Source organism: Pocillopora verrucosa, chromosome 9, assembly GCF_036669915.1.
Source record: "Pocillopora verrucosa isolate sample1 chromosome 9, ASM3666991v2, whole genome shotgun sequence".
In the NCBI taxonomy this organism is placed as follows: domain Eukaryota; kingdom Metazoa; phylum Cnidaria; class Anthozoa; order Scleractinia; family Pocilloporidae; genus Pocillopora; species Pocillopora verrucosa.
In genome coordinates this window covers 21,544,749-21,561,470 of record NC_089320.1, presented here as the reverse complement: position 1 = coordinate 21,561,470, position 16,722 = coordinate 21,544,749, and the positions used below count along the sequence as shown (strand labels likewise).

Here is a 16,722-nt window from a genome sequence, read left to right as displayed (position 1 = left end):
CCAGGTGACTCAAACGAAACGGGTAATCACGGCGAAATAAAGAATCTTTGGAACTAGGCAATGTTTTCCGTCAAGTAGAGGGACGCGAATACACCATTAAACCCTCAGGAGTGACTAGCATCTAATTTCTCCTTACAATATCATCCCTGAATCAAACATTAAGGTTACAAACTAAGGTCTTGATTGTTAAACAGATTCTCCTTGTCGGCACCCAAGGAAATGTATAAAGAACAGTAGGGAGAATATGTATACTGATGTTAGGGTTGAAGAAAATCAGAAAGTACAGAGAGGATAAAGGATCAGATGGCTGCCATTATCAGCTCTTGGGCGAAAAATCTGGAACAAAGAGAGTGTGCTTGCTGTCTCGGCCCAGTCACTCGTACAGATGATAACAGAAAGGAAAGGGCAAGGGACTTACTTTGCTCCGGGTTTGGGAATGCGAATTTAAAAGCGCTTACAAAAATTAGGTTAAAAACTTAAACTTCTGACTGAAGACTGTTGATGGCCCGGGGTGATTGGTAAGAACATTTAGCTCTTTGAAAAGGCAGCTATTACGAATTAAATCAAGCACGATCGTGCTCTTTAGCGGTTAATTTTTTTTATCAACTTTAACTTTGTCACTTTCCCCTTCACGACCAAGCATAGACCCCCACCCCCCCTCCTCCAACGGAAAGTGATCTATGAGTGCTGATGTTTTTTCCTGTCATCACCCTTTATTCATCTCCTACCTCGCCCAATCCATCAAACAATTTACTGTAAATGCAGTTTCCTCTGATGTTGTATTCAGGGGAATAAATACAGTGATAAACTCCTTACAGGTGCAAGATAACTTCAAGGATCCTTTTAAAAGGTAACTAAAATTTGCCCTTGGTCCAATATTTTCTCTAACTTCAAAACTTACTTCCATGAGAACAGCGTTCAACGATACGTGTTTGTCCACCGTTTTGGATGATTCCGTGATGAGCCGTCACTGAAATCAGCTTGATATCTCCTACCGCGTTTTATATAAGATATAACCTATCTCTGAATGTATCGAAAAAAATGTAGAAGAAATATCGATAAAGAATGAGAATTTAAGGGACTGTTGAAACAGAGACTTGTCCGAAATGTCTAGACTAAGCCGTCATTCTGGTTTGTCACGCTGTCTTCCCGATCAAAGGGAGCAAGGAGAAACGGAAAGTATTTAGCGACGAGCTCAAATGAAAAATGTGATGAAGGGTGATTGTGATGTGGTACAAAAATAAAGTTAGTTTGATGGCTTTTATAAAGAATAATGATCAGATGAACCCTGTTAAGGAAGTGTCGTTAGAACCGCATGACTTTATTTTCTAAGTTAGTAATTAAGCTAAGGGTTTGATGACAGTTGGGTTACTTCAGATTTAGGTGTAGCACGATAATGGCAGACTTGTGGTAAGAATGTTCGTGATATAGAAAATCAATAATGGTCTGAAATAATTAGCTAAGGAATTGCCTAAGGAAATTGTAAGTGCGCGTTTGGGTTGGAACATCCTTTGACATTGCGTGATGTGTCATTCGTGCAGCAAATAGTGCGTGCGTGCGGGTGTAAATTACAGAAGTATTGATCGGCGTGTGATGGGAAACAGCTGTTAAAATCAAGTTGACAGGATATAGCTTGGGATTTTAGTAAATCACGAATAAGTAATGTCAATCTTGGTTTTACGTAGTTTATGCGTGTATTACCGTTGTAATAGCAGATAAATAGAATCACTATCTTGTAACAGAAGATTTGTGGACGATTGAATGTAGAAAGTTTGGATATTGTATGCATCGCAAACAAACGCAAAAAATGGGAAAGATACAGTCCTATTGATTGTCGAACCAGCGCTCCGCAGAGATTTCCCTTAACGCAGTGGATAATTCTGCATCACGAAGCCGCTGGAATTTATGATGAGGAGAGGGGGAGGGGTGGGGGAGTCATAGTTACGAATTTCCGCGCGTTTTCTCTTATGTAGTTTACACCGCTGCTTTTTCTTGTGTATCAGCGGGCTCGCATTTACGTTACAAGAAAGACCATCAAAGAAAGTTTCTCACACTGGAAAGTATTTAAACCATGCAGATTCTTCGCATTCACCTTTCATCATATGATTTGTGTGTTATCAATTTATATTAAAAAAAAAAAAAAAGGGGAAGGAAGGGGGGTCACAGGAACCTGACGGATGTGATTACTTAGGATTTGGCTACGTACTGCTCATTAAGATTGTAGATAAGTAAGAATTGGAGTTATCCCTCTTTCACAGCATAATCTTTGGCGTAAGCTAAAAATGTCGCGACACTGCGTGAAATCTGGAAAACCTCCAAGCGCTCGAAAAATACCTTTCGAGTCGTCAGCTTGAACGGTTTGGCCGGTTGGTCCCATGGACAGGTCCGAAAAATGATAACCTTCCTTACACCAAAATGATTTGGTTCTTTTTTTTACAGAGAAAAGTGACAGGTGCACCATGACTGACTTGTGGCTTTGGGCGTTAATGGCCATGATTCTTACACCATTGCACGGTAAAATAATTTTATACAAGAACGACTGACGTTCAGTTATATTGCCTCCTTGCACTATTTTTGTGGTTGAGTCAGTTGGTCTGTCAGTGGGTAGGTCCGTCGGTCGTTAGATTGGTGGGAAGGGTCGGATGGTATGGTGATATAGGCGATCGGTTGTTCAGACAATCAGGACGTAACTGCATAGCGATCAAAGAGTGAAATTCAAACTATCCTCATTCAGCTAGAATCCTATCGATATTAAATTGGCTACCTGAAACTGAGGAAACTGTCGTGTTTTTTTGAGAAGATTCGTAAAATTTGAAATTATTAACATTTTAATCTGAACTCCAGAGAGGGATTATAACAAGATGATGGCATTGTGGAAATTAATTGTGTTATGTTGAATTGAACACAATACCTCCCTGATGACTTGCTATCGTACCCATTTATACTGCTGTGTTAGAGGCACTGTGAAAATAAAATGTTTTGTTGGAGAACATACTGGTCTCGAACCCAGACCTCTCAACACGGGGCTCAGCGCTCTGACCATTGAGTAACCGCGTCTCCCGGTACTTCATTGAACATTTTTTTAATATTTTGTATTACCTTTCATAAGCTTTTTCGCCTGACCCTTCAGTGGCACTAGACGTGGCTATCGTCATTGACCGCACGAGGAGCATAGGAGGAAACAACTATAAAAGGATGCTAACTTCCGTCGAGAAGTTCATCGGCAAGTTTGATGTTGGTGAAAATACAACTCACTTTGCAATTGTCACATTTGCCAATTACGCTGAAATTCGCGTGAACTTCACTGATACAAAATACTACAGCCTGGAGGCTTGGAGTCAGCTCATTCAGGAAATGAAGAAAACAGACAAACTTGGCGCGCCCACACGAACTGATAGAGCCTTGAGGATGGTTTGTGAGAATGTTTTCGTCCCGGAAAATGGAGATCGTCCAGAATCTCCAAATGTCCTTATCCTTCTTACAGACGGAAATACACACAAGGCGTCAGAGCCGTTCGATACCGCGATACAGGGATGCAAGGTAGCTAAGTTACCCTAGTTAATGAGCTAAGTCTTTGTATTTATACCACTTCTCTGAGATGCGATATCAGGGGAAGAGAATGAGAGGATCTGGGAACAAAAGTGATCATGATGGGAGGAGTGGGGTGGAGCAAATTTCCCGCCATTATTTTTTTTTACATTTAGAAAACTACTTGGCGATGCGTAAATGTTCTGTCGTTCAATTCCCGCCCCCCCCCCCTTCCCCTCTAAAGTGTTTTGTTTCGTTCATATCATTCCGAATGCTTCGGATAAATTTACCCTCACATTTTGTGAGATAACAATCTCTTAATTCCCCCTCCCCGGGACGCTAAAAGCCAGATATCTCATCCAGAACTGACGATAAGGCCACTCTTCCCCCCCCCCTTCCCCACCCCTAACCCCACCCTGTTTGGGTAAAATCTCACATCATCTGAAATGTCTCATGTTTATTACCTCCAAAGGTAACAAATATCCATCGTGTTGCTGTTGGCATAGGTCCTAATATAAACCAATTGGAACTTGAAGCCATCACAGGTGACAAGAATAAAGTGATAATGGTGGACAGCTTCAAAAGTCTTCATAAGCACTTAGAAAACATCAGCCAAATCGCTAATGGTAAGTCATTCCTCAGCTGTTCCTCAGCTGCACCGTTACAGGAACCTGGGTACAGCAGTTCAGGAAATTCTGTTACTCATTTCGTCCCGGAAAATGGAGATCGTCCAGAATCTCCAAATTTCCTTATCGTTCTCACAGACGGAAATACACACAAGGCGTCAGAGCCGTTCGATACCGCGATCACTCAACCCCCATGCAAATCACATATTTATGTAACACTGGTGAAGAAGTAGTTAAGCCTTTCACTCCTAGAAGAGATTAGTATGTAACTTCTGCCAATAATATCCATATATTAACCTACACACAGGTAATAAGAATACTCAACTAATCAGTTGAAGGGTGTTATCTTGATCCAACACAAAATTCTTGTAACTAATTTACAAGAAGATGTGTTGCAGCTAGAGGGGAGAATTAAGATTCAGATCTTGGGACTTAAAGGGTTAAGTGAGAATGGTGACCTATCTGATTTTCAAGTTTCACGAGCTCTATACTCGGCAGTGTTCGGTTCCCTTGTTAATTTTTTTTTTTATTATCGCGTCTGAAATTAGCAAACATCAAGGAGTCGAGTATTAAGCCCAAAGCAAACAAGGATAGCTTAGATTGAAAAGGTTAGAAAATAATAGAAATTAAAAGTTGATTTACGCTCAATTTTTGAAGATGCACAAATCTTGACTTGACTCCAAAATGTTCCATTTGCTTTATATTTCTCTAAATCATTTTTTTTAGTCTCACCGAGTATCATCGCCAAGCCAACGGACAAAATTATTACCGAGGGTAAATTTGTAACGTCCTTCCATTGTTTTGCCACTGGGAACCCAACTCTAAAGATAACATGGACTAAAGATGGGAAGGCTGTGGGTGAAAGAGACACACTGAATTTTGAAACCAACAGAACTCAATCTGGGGAATACTAGTGTTCGGCAGAGAACGGAGTAAAAGCTGTTGTCAATGCCAGCGCCAATCTAGACGTCCAATGTTTGTGGTCCAATGCTTGACATCTTTTTACTAACTGGTTTGTTATGCACTTTTTCATGCTTTGTGTATTATATTTCAGTTCCACTAAGCTTTGCTTCGAGACCAACAAATCAAACTGTTATTGAGGGAACGAATACAACTTTCCATTGCACTGCCACTGGGAACCCAACACCAACTATAACGTGGATGAAAGATGGAAAATTTGTGGCAGAAGGACACACTCTCAGCTTTGAAACCAGTAGAAATGATTCCGGAAAATATTGGTGTTTGGCCACGAATGGACTTGGTGACACTATCAATACAACTGTCAATCTTGATGTACAATGTAAGTTTGGTAGAGAAACTAAGGAAAAGTGTTTCCTAAAAGAAACATTATAACAACACTAATGAAATACCTTGACTTAACATGAGTGTCCTTCCGGATATGCTAAAATCTCATCTATTTTAGTAACAGATAGAAAAGCAATATGAAGATCACATATTTATGTAACTCCGGTGAAGATGTTTATTTAAATAAGATTGGTGTCTTAAAATATCAAAATTATACCAAGGAAACACAAGCTTTATACACGGCAGTGTTCTGTTTCCTTGCTTATTTTTTGTTCATTATCCCTTCTCAAATTATCAAACATCAAGGAGTCTAGTGTAAAGTCAAAACCAAACAACGTTGGTTAAGGTCGAAATAAAGAATTGATTATTTTGCGCTGAATTGTTGAAGATATACATGTTGCGCCTTTGGTTATCAAATGTACGACTTGTTTTAGACTTCTCTTTTCACATTGTTAGACTCCCCGAGTATTATCCTCAAGCCAGAGGATAAGATTGTTACCGAGGGAAAATTGCTAACCTTCCAGTGTGCTGGCGCTGGTAATCCATCTCCAAAGATAACGTGGACTAAAGATGGAATAACTATGGCTGAAGGAGACACACTGAGTTTTAAAACCAATAGAACCCAATCTGGAAAGTACTGGTGTTCTGCAGAGAATGGGGTGAAATCTGCTGTCAATGCTAGCGCCAATCTTGATGTCCAATGTAAGTACAGGTAACATTATAGCAATTGTTACTTGTGGTCCAATACTTGACCTATTTTTACTAACTGTTTTGTTGTTCACTTTTTTCATGCTTTGTGTATTATATCTCAGTTCCACCAAGCTTTGATTCAACACCAACAAATCAAACTGTTATTGAGGGAACGAATGCAACTTTTCATTGCACTGCCACTGGGAACCCAACACCAACTATAACGTGGATGAAAGATGGAAAATCTGTGGCTGAAGGACACACCTTCAGCTTTGAAACTAGTTGGAATGATTCTGGAAAATATTGGTGTTTGGCCACGAATGGACTTGGTGAAACTATCAATACAACTGTCAATCTAGATGTACAATGTAAGTTGGTAAAGAATCTAAGGAAAAGTGTTTCCTCAAAGAAATTTCATAACAGTACTAATGAGACATGTAGAAAAAAAAGTACGATTGGTGCAACCTAACTGTCTTTCTTGATGTGCAAAGAAAGTCATCTGTCTTAGTAACAGATAGAAAAGCAATATGCTGATCGCATCTTTATGTAACTCAGGTGAAGAAGTTTATTCAAGTAAGATTTAGAGCTTTATGCAAGCCAGTGTGCTTTTCCTTGATTATTTTTTTCATTATCCCTTCTTTAATTAACAGAAATCAAGGAATCAAGTATAACTTCAAAACCAAACAACGCTGGACAAGGTCATAACGATTAGAAAAGATTGCAAGAAGTATTGTTTTAGATTTCTGTTTTCACATTTTTAGACCCCCCGAGTATAATCCTCAAGCCACCGGACAAGATTGTTGCTGAAGGAGACATGCTAACCTTCCAGTGCGCTGCCACTGGGAACCCAACTCCAAAGATGACGTGGACTAAAGATGGGAAAACCGTGGCTGAAGGAGACACACTGAGTTTTAGAACAAACAGAACTCAATCTGGAAAATACTGGTGTTCGGCAGAGAATGGAGTTAAGCCTTCTGTAAATGCTAGCGCTAATCTTGATGTCCAGTGTAAGTACTTTACCATTATACCAGACATGAACTACAAATTGTGTCACAAAACTTTTTTTTAAAGGTTCATTAATGACACCCATGTAAACGAGCGGAAATTCTGTCCATTGGTCATGCTATTCCTAACCCGTACGGGGCTCGTAATAATACTGCGCATGTCGCAAAATATCCGCACGTATTATATGTTAAACTATCGAATAAGGTGTAAGTATCGCATCGCGTCGATTCACGTTACGTCAAACAAATCAGATCACATCTAACCAACATAACAACACGCCACGTTATACAACATCACATCACTTTCTATGTCATCACACCAAAACTCATATCATTAAATCAAATGACAACAATTCACCACTCTATGCACCAATCTTGCAACTTAAAATCTTGTTCTCGATCTTTTGCTTATAAATCTCATAGCTCCTGCAACTTCTCCGCCGAAACCTTGTAAAGAACATCTCGATATCGCCGTCATAATTGACTCCTCGGATAGAATAAGTCCTGCAGGTTACGATTTAGTGCGGCAATATTTAATTCGACTGGCTGATAGACTTCAGATCTCTGGAGCAGGAACGCATATGGCGATCCTCCTTTACAGCTGGGAGGCACACACTTGGCACAGGTCTGTGGAGGCTCTTTCTCAAAGATATTTACTCTATAGTTTGTGGCTATCTTACTCCTGGAGTAAAGATACGTGTTGCGAGTGAAAGGGTTCTCTCATATTTCCAGATTTAGTGATAACCAAACAATTTCTGCGGTGAAGTCTAAAGCTAATAGCCTGCCGCACATTCGAGGAGGTTCAAGAACAGATAGAGCCCTGGAACTAGCAGCGCAAGATCTTTTTGGCTGGGAAGATAGTGGCGACAGACCAGATAAACCAAATGTATTGATTGTGCTTACACATGGAACTACATACGAAGGAAACAAGCCTCTCGCTCGGGTAGTTCCTCCTTTAGATGTGAGTAAATGTCATGTTCTAATTGTTATCTTGGTTGTGTTAAATTGCGCTTGTGTAATTCGATAAAAAGTCAAGCAAGGGGAAGCACGGGTGACCAGGTCTCCATTGGCTTTAGTTTTGCATGTGATCGGTTGGGAAAATCATGCAAGTTTTCAAGAGCAGTCACAGAACGCAGCAAAGCAAAAGCAATATGCAATTCTATTTGTAATAAGCAAACTTGGTTGTAAAAGTCATCACTGTCGTTTGTAAAATGTATATCTGTATAACGCAGGAGGCCAAAGTGAGAAGGATTGCCGTTGGAGCTGGATATGGATTCCGTGAGCACGAACTTGGAAAAATCGCCAGCAATTCTAGCTATGTTCTAAAAGTTTTTGGAGTCAACGAGATGTTCTCCAAACTAGAGAATGTGATAAATCTGGCTTGCGACGAGCAAGATATTGGTAAGTTTGGCAGACGCTGACTTTGAGAAAAGAAAACATAGAAAAAGTTGTAATTAATGCCTTTTAACAAAAAAAAAAAACAAGATAATGCGGGGCCCAGGGGGTTGAGGGGGTTGAAGGTCCTAGTCTATTAAGGTGATCTTTCCTTAAACTTCCAATCCTACACGTAGCAATCGTCAAACTCGACTTGGCTGTAAATGTTCTGTCATGGATCAGGACATAGTGTGATGATCTTCAATCGCCTAGTTTCTCTTCTGCCTCAAAACTTGGCAAGAACACAAAGCGATAAACTTGATTTGTTCATATCAGTACTGCTCACAACTTGTCAGACAGACCCTTCAAAACTGCTCATCAGTGGTGTGATTTCTTAGATCTCCACGACAATTCCTTATAGTTTTTAAGAGCTCTAGTCCTGGTATCTCATAGACTTAGTTCATCATAGGTGATTGCGGTGAATGGGGATCCTACGGAGCCTGTAGTAAGACTTGTGGTGGCGGAGTCCAAGTTCGCACAAGGACTTGTCCGGAAAACAGTCTTAATTTGAGGAAACAAAAGAAACACTGCAATGACGAGCTCTGTCCAGGACAAAGTATGTACCATTGTTTATCGTTTGAAAGTTATTTAAAGTCAGTCTCTTTCTCTGTTTTCTTAATACTAACTACTTTGTGTGTGTGTGTGGTTTTTTTTTTTACTTTTTTCATCGCCTACTCTTAAAGAACTGTGCGAGGATAAGGAGGAAAATTGTCCAATTACGGCTGCCTCAGGAAACTGTTGGAAAACGGCTCAACCGTCGGATACGTTTTACGTGGGTAAGAGGTTTCCTCTGTGGGACATCTGCCCTAAGAGCTGTCGACGATGTCGTGGTGAGCAAATTGCGTTTAACTGATACAAAATGTTTGGATTTGTATGGCTGTCTTACTTTCAAAAATCTGCATTTTTTGTGCTAGCTGGACAATTAGAAGTAACAGCCAGCGGTACTTTCTGAGAAGAAATACTTTACACTACCTTCCGGTTGCAAAATTTGTTTATGGTTTCTAAAGTCGGAGCGGCCTTACAGGAGATGATAAAATAAAAACTCACAAAAATCTTCTAAAGACAATGAACAGAGTTCTGATACAAAATTATCAGCCTAAGTAGAGACTCATTTATTTTCTAAGCCTTCCAAGTTTAGGATAATGACGCCAACTATTTAATTTTCCATCCAGAAGAACTTGTATTTTTCTTTTTCTCGCGTTACTGGCTATAGCGCTCTTGTTTTCATTTAGAAAATTTGCTCGTTGTAGGGCGTAACGTTAAAATGAGAGGTTGTTCTGAAAAAGGTAACCAGTTTTTCCCTTTTTCTATCTAGTGGATCCATGTCAAGATAGCGATCCTTATGTTTGTCCTTGGTGGTCACAAGCGAGAGAAAACAAAAGGAAATGCAGGTTCATTTTCCCATCAGGAGGCCGAATAGCAACACTAAAAGGTTAGTGTAGGTATTTTTCTGCCACGCTCAATCAACTCTTGCTTGATTTAAGCAATCCATGATCTACTGGTGTCTCCAGGGAGCTGGAATCTCGTGATTCCTCACCCCAGGATATGCCGTGAAATGATTCTTTATCTGTATCTGTCTTGGGCCGCTCTGCCAAAGACATCTCTCAACTCACCTTCACGTGATCTGTCCGCTCATACGTGTAATGTCACAGAGATTCCCTTATAATACGCATCTCCTGACGATTATCGACCTTATGTAGGCTGTAAGCTGCATGTTAGCCTAAAATCAGCCTAATATTAGCCTAATGGGTCAGAATTTTCCAAGAGCTCAGTCAGTAAATGAGGGCGGTTTACTCCAGTGTAATTTGACGCCCACCAACCCCGTTACTAGAGCAATATTTATTTTGAGTGGAGTGTCGAAAGTGACCCGAGATTGCATCGGTTTTGCTTTACTTCGCTTTGTGATTAGTTCAGAAAACTTACGCCACTCTCTTAATCAATCAGATGCAAAAATAGAACCAAGGCAGTTTAGTCGTTTTAACTCTCATTTCTCATTAGCTCTTAAAGGTATCTTCCTTCTCATCAACCGTCGCAATTAAATGTAATTTAGTTCTGCGTTTTTGACACTCAATCAAAAGCGCTCTAAAGTGATTCTAAATACACTCTTATCCAGAGATGTGCCAGAGGAGCTGTCGTCAGTGTCCAGCTACAGGAGATTGCAAGGATGCATTTCCCAGATGCTACTCTTTTGTTCGTTTGAGAGGATGTCGCCATCGCCGAGTAAAACGTAGGTATTTAGATAAAAAAAAAAGGCGAGTAAATTTGTGGGCCATGATCATAGAAGAGGATCCACGACAGGAAATTATTACTTGAATAGGGGGGCATAAACCGACAGTTATTAAAAATTTTCTCAATCAGTTAAGATTAAAGCTTACTAGCTCTGGTTGACTCTCTTAGTTGCCGCCTCTCGACGAAGGACCATAAAGCGTAAAAATGTTACTTGTGACTTTGAGAACTCAGGAAAGGTTTTGACAGTGAAACATTGAAACGAAGTTAACATCACCTTTCATTATCTCGGTAGAAAAATCTCTTACCGATTACCAAGACGCTGCGGAAAAAATCTCCGTGTATCTATTCAGCTAAAATCCCTTCGACAAAATCCCAACAAAGCCATTAAAATGCTTGTTGTGCGACGATGAATTAGCTCCTGCGGTTAGTCGGTCTGCGGTTGACTTGCAGAGCCAGCTAAGACCGAACAGGCTGATCTTAGAGTGGCAGGCTCTACAGCAAGTATAGCAGCTAGAGTCTTGTAACTACGTCTGCGCGGCTAACTTCACTTGCTGCATAGCGTCTACGTTTTTCCTTCAGTGGCTATAGAGCCTTTTTCTGCCGCTCGTGAGTTAGAGTTTCAGCTCTGACCTTTAGGTGGTACGATCAATGGAGAAGAATTCCCAGAACTCAAAGTATGCTCGGGTTATCTTTTTAAATGTGGAAATAGAAAAGAAACCTTAAATTTTGCCTCTGAATGTGGTTTAAAATGCAAGGGTGGTAGAGCTAAAACAAATTTATCTTGATTGATAATCGCCCCAAACAATCTTTATCCTTCAGAGAACTGCCCTAAGAGCTGCGGTTTGTGTGGTGGTGGCAGTCCTGCTGGGGATTTTGGCAATGATAATGTTTGGCCAAATATTCATGGAAACCGTCATCCTGGTAACGTTGTACATGGTAAAGTGTACCCATGGGGACGTTGAAACATTGATTGAAATTGAACCACAAGAAACAACAAGAAAATATCAGTTGATATTCTCTGGGAAACGGTTATCTGCTGTGATTTTCAAGGTTCTACTGATATCCGTTTGAAAGATTACTAGAAGCACTAAACGATGAAATACTCCATTTCATAATGTTAATTTTAGTTGTTTACTCCTTACCGATCAACTTGAAAATATCTTGCGCGCACATGAATACCGTAAGAGGAATTAATTGTGAAGTTAATAAAAGACATTTGTTTTGTTTTTACGAATGAGGAGTAAAAGGATATCACCATTGTCGCTAAAAAGATGATACATTTTTGTGCTATGTTTGTTTGGTGGATTTTTCATCTTAAGGTAAATGTAAATTGCAGTGGATAAACAGACCGAGTTTGTAGGAAAGAAAGGGAGGATGTCAAAGGTAGAAGAATGCGTAGGTTAGAGTTGGACGATTTAGAAGGGGGAAGATGGGGGAAGGGGGGGGGGGGGTTGGAGGGGTTGGAGTTTACTCCACATTTAAAGCGAGTGGGTAAGCGAGTGGGTAAGCGAGGTATCGCTTGGTAAGTTGGTCTGTCGGTCAGTCAGTCACTCGGTAGTGGAACCAGTCAGATACTTGATAACGATACACCTTTGCCAATCCAAGTAAACTAGAATGGATTAATAGAGATGGCAAGTTTTGAGCCTCGCTATCCGATGCAGAAACAAGTTTGACTTGTCTCGAAGTTGGGACATCTCTTACGAATCGAACCTTAGATCTTCATATTTTTCCAGTCCGATAGTCAACCCCTGTTACATAGAATCTGTCGGTAACCTTTACTTACTTCAGTTCAAGGAAGAGACCTATCCCCCCATCATATGTCAACCCTTTAACCCATGTTAGTGATTAGCAGCTAATTTCTCCATACAGTATCCCCATTAAGGTCAAAATAATAGAGAATACGATTGCAGACTTATGAAGCTCTTGATTGCTAAATATATTCTCCTTATCAGTTTTAAATGAAATATATGGAGAATGGTTTAGAGAATATTCAGGCTAATTTAAGAATGTAAAGATTTAAAAGGAAAATAGATCCACAATGGTGACCCGCTAGCGAATGCGGCCGTAGAAAAATCCGTCTTTTTAATGTAAATTGTACTTCTGCTTGGTATCTTTGTAACCATTTTTTTGCCTCCATTTCATTACCTGTCAGATGAAAGTTCCTATCACATGACCGTATGGCCCGCACGCGCAATGCCATGGAAACCATAATGAATGGTAACTTGTGTGGGGTCGGGTGGGTTGACGTGAGCCGGTCTGACTCGAAGAAAAAAAAAAGGAAAGCCCTGCTTTGGGTTGAAATAAAGTTAAGAAATTTTCAGCTCATATTGGTCATATGATAAAATGCTTATTGACTTAGATTGATCGGGCGAGACGGGAAAATATTTGGCTCTCGGTCATGACACACGGATTTCGGTCCGTAGGTTATGACCTCGAGCCGTATATTTTTCCGTCTGACCCTCTCGGTCAATAAGTACTTATGCTTTTCGAGAATGTAGGAGAATGCTGGAGCACTCTGTGCCGTGTCACCAATCTTCGTACAGAACTTTGACTTGATCTGGAAGATTGTTCGAGTCCAACCACTGCCAGGCGTAATACTCTGATTGAGGAAGTTTGCGACGACTTTTCGAGAAGTAAACATATTTATAGTCACTGCCTTTCTTCTGCCATTGAAGCCAGAGCTTGTCTAGAAACGAATGATGTAAAACTACTTCAGGGGCGTTGGCAGATGTCGTCGACTCGAGCATCGTTCCACCGATGAACTCGTGAATTTCATAAAGATAAACATAGCGTATTGTTTCCTCAAATTTGAAGAACTCTTCTACTGGCTGAGCTAAAGTTCTCTTCACGTGATGCGTGCTACCGGTCAGGCATTCGTAGGAGAAAACTCTTTTCAAACACCCTCCCCCTACGGATCTCAGCAGTTGCCATCTATCCTTACTAAAAGGCCCAGTTTCAACGCAGAAGTTAGCGAATGGGTTCCCATCTCCACCCAGTCCATGATCCCCTGGGTTCCAGATGTCTTCGTCACCAGACTCTCTCCACCAGTGACAAGCAACTTGGCTCCAGTCCCAGTAGGGAATAGTCACCCGGCAATTTATTCTACGGAGGTTTTCAAATGTGACCAGCCACCATCTATGTCACGGAAGGAAGATGAATGGAGTTTGGTGAAGAAGTTGGTGGGAGGTATTTGTATGATAAGCGACGACTTTTTCAAAGCTACGTCGGAAGAGAGCATGATTAGAAGCCATTTTGTATGTGCGAAGAAAGCGGCGTCTTGAGTTAATGTCCATTTTAGTGAATTCCTTCCTAACGCGATAACAGTTCATAAGCTTGCCATCCCGGCATTCACAGCGTTCTTCGCATTTGTTCAACACGTACCTTCCTTCCTCGCAAGCGGTTGCATTTGCTTTGCTGAATCGTTCACTATCAGTGATATTTTCTTGAGAACTGGAGCTTGTAAGGTTAAATAATACGAGAACCACGAGGAAACATATCTGGACCATAATCATCCTGCACTGCCAAGAAAAGGACAAAATCAATCATAACCCAAACAAATGTTAAATATATTAAATACTGCTGCGATCGAATTCTCGGGTTTTTCTTTAGGCGGCTTTTACAACTTTCAGTACAATTTTATTTCGCTAATACGCTGAACATTAAAGCAAAACGCACCGACTAGTAAGTGAATATGGACATTTTCCCTAAGCGAGAGTTATCCCTGATTGGCATCACAATTTGTCAGCAGTAGACAGTACAACTAAACAAATCCTCGGACCTTGCCGTTTACGATCTGTAAACACCGTCGTCGGCACCCATTATAAGATGATCTCTAAGTATCCATTTTCCATGATCGACATGAGTAAACAATTTGAAGTTATGAAATAACTGAGATGCTGCACGCGCCCTGATTGGTCAAAAACCGATCGTTTATTGCGCCGGTAAACCCATAGAGGATTGAAACATTTTCCTGTATTTTTTTAAGCCTATTTTATAAAAGTAACAAACCTCGAAATAGCCCACGCGCGGCGCTGGAAGAACACGCAAAAAGGTTTTCAAAATCTCTGGCTCGAGATCTTCAAACCTTTCTCGTGTTCTCCCAACATCCCGCGTAAGTTATTACGCCGGGAAACCAATAGAAGTAAATAGTTCGGTCAGCCGATAGGAAAATTTTCTCAATGTTTTATAAATGTAAAAATATATGTATAAAAGATTTGGTAGTACTGAATGGTAAAAGGGAAAATTTGCTTTTTTTTTAGTAAACAATTTGTAGAATAATAAATAGCAGATGGACTTTTCGATCGCCTCCTCAACTTGACTGGCTATTGAGACAGTGACAAAGGAGGATTTGATTGTTTCAATTTATCTTTTTATACCTCTAAAGAATATATTTTATAAGAGGTCAGGCTATTTCCTGTTTAAGATTAGAGTAGAAAATTTAAATGGTCTTTTACTGGTGTCATTCATCGCTACATACTGTTTGGGACGTTGGTCTTTGAGGAGTGTAGAGAACCACTTTGATCAATTTATTTTAAATAAGTGATAACGATTCAGAAAAACTAAGATGAAAATAAGGTGAGAAGTACTGAGATAATTTGTCATTTTTGCTTAAAACTGTGTTGCGTCTCAAGTGATACACGTTTCGATGTCATAATATTAAATAAAAATCAACCTACAAAATAATTATGAATTCATCCAAAGGCTTAGTAGCATGTTGACGCAAATACTTCTTATGACTCGTACCTTTGTAATCGCCCAGAAAGTCTTTGAGTTGTATTTTCAAAAATATCCTGTGAGGAGAGATGTTAAACACTCGATGCTGGATACAAATTTCGCTCCTGACCAATGATCCAACCCTGAAATGAAATGTAATTAGTTTACTCACTTTAATTTACAAATTTTTTTTAGGTCTACACTGAAAAAATATTTCGCTGTTAAGATTATTACTTAGTAACAAAGTGCGACGAATTCATAAAGAGATAACAGTGGACCTATCAGCGGTTGCAAAACTAACCTAAACCAAAGAAGGATGGATGCCTTCTTTGTTAATAGTGTACGCTCCGGGAATCCAAAATGGTCGACTCCTACACTGTAAAATTAAAAAGAGGCAAATTGAGCCCAAAGGGCAAATTAGCCCTAATGTTTCGAGGGCTAATTTTGCCCGTTCAACCAAAACAGGTCCAAAGAGTACCATTTAGACCCCTTCAACCTCTGAATTAGCCCCGATAATTCTCAATCTTTTGAAAATTTCTCTCAATTTGGTCCTTCTAAGAACCAAATGGGAGCTGCTGATTTTGTCCCAACAAGGTATAAAAAGCTAGGCTGCACTATGCAAACGCTCTGAATAGGGGAAACCTAGTGTCTGATTTTAACTCGCTAAAAATTACCGAATTATTAATGTTGCAACTAGTAATGTTTTCTTAAACACAGAGAAATCCCTTACCTAAAGAAGTTGTCTTGCTCAGTTTGCGTACTGTTCTGTCTTAAGATGCACAAGTCCAAATAATTAAATTGCCCTATATGAATCAATAAAAAAGTTCTGCGAAAACTCAGCTATCAGCCTACGTGATCAGAGTGACACGAAGGTGATATTTGTCCGAGTATGAGTTAAAACATGACTTATTTTGACTTGTACAATTAAAATAGTTGTCATATTGGCCACTTTTGACAACAGATCAAGAATAGGTTAAATACTGACAAGCTCAATTTATTTTTCCTCATTTCCTTTTTCTAACTTTCTCGATATAAATTTATTTGGTAACGAACATTATAACACATGAATATGGGGATTAGGTTTCTAAAGAAACTGTGGTGCTGCGTCGGTGGGAGAGTATAACTGGGTAATTTAGTGTTATCAACTGAATTTCAAGTCTTGTTTCTTTTCAGCTGAAACTTTACATTCTACT

General features: G+C 39.9%; 1 protein-coding gene and 1 pseudogene across 1 annotated transcript; one reads left to right on the top strand and one right to left on the bottom strand.

The window, feature by feature from the left end:
* The first annotated feature begins 723 nt into the window (after positions 1 to 723).
* LOC131779909 (hemicentin-1) lies at positions 724 to 12,050 on the top strand. The gene is made up of 16 exons (XM_066171719.1): positions 724 to 850; positions 2,440 to 2,514; positions 3,110 to 3,540; positions 4,001 to 4,154; positions 5,209 to 5,454; positions 5,916 to 6,161; positions 6,272 to 6,517; positions 6,911 to 7,156; positions 7,577 to 7,778; positions 7,886 to 8,114; positions 8,386 to 8,554; positions 8,997 to 9,143; positions 9,271 to 9,417; positions 9,903 to 10,019; positions 10,701 to 10,814; positions 11,636 to 12,050. The coding sequence occupies exons 2-16, from the start codon at positions 2,460 to 2,462 to the stop codon at positions 11,776 to 11,778; spliced, it is 2,892 nt and encodes a 963-aa protein (XP_066027816.1). The 5' UTR covers positions 724 to 850; positions 2,440 to 2,459; the 3' UTR covers positions 11,779 to 12,050.
* A 647-nt stretch (positions 12,051 to 12,697) lies between these two features.
* LOC131779927 (tyrosinase-like) lies at positions 12,698 to 16,722 on the bottom strand (annotated as a pseudogene).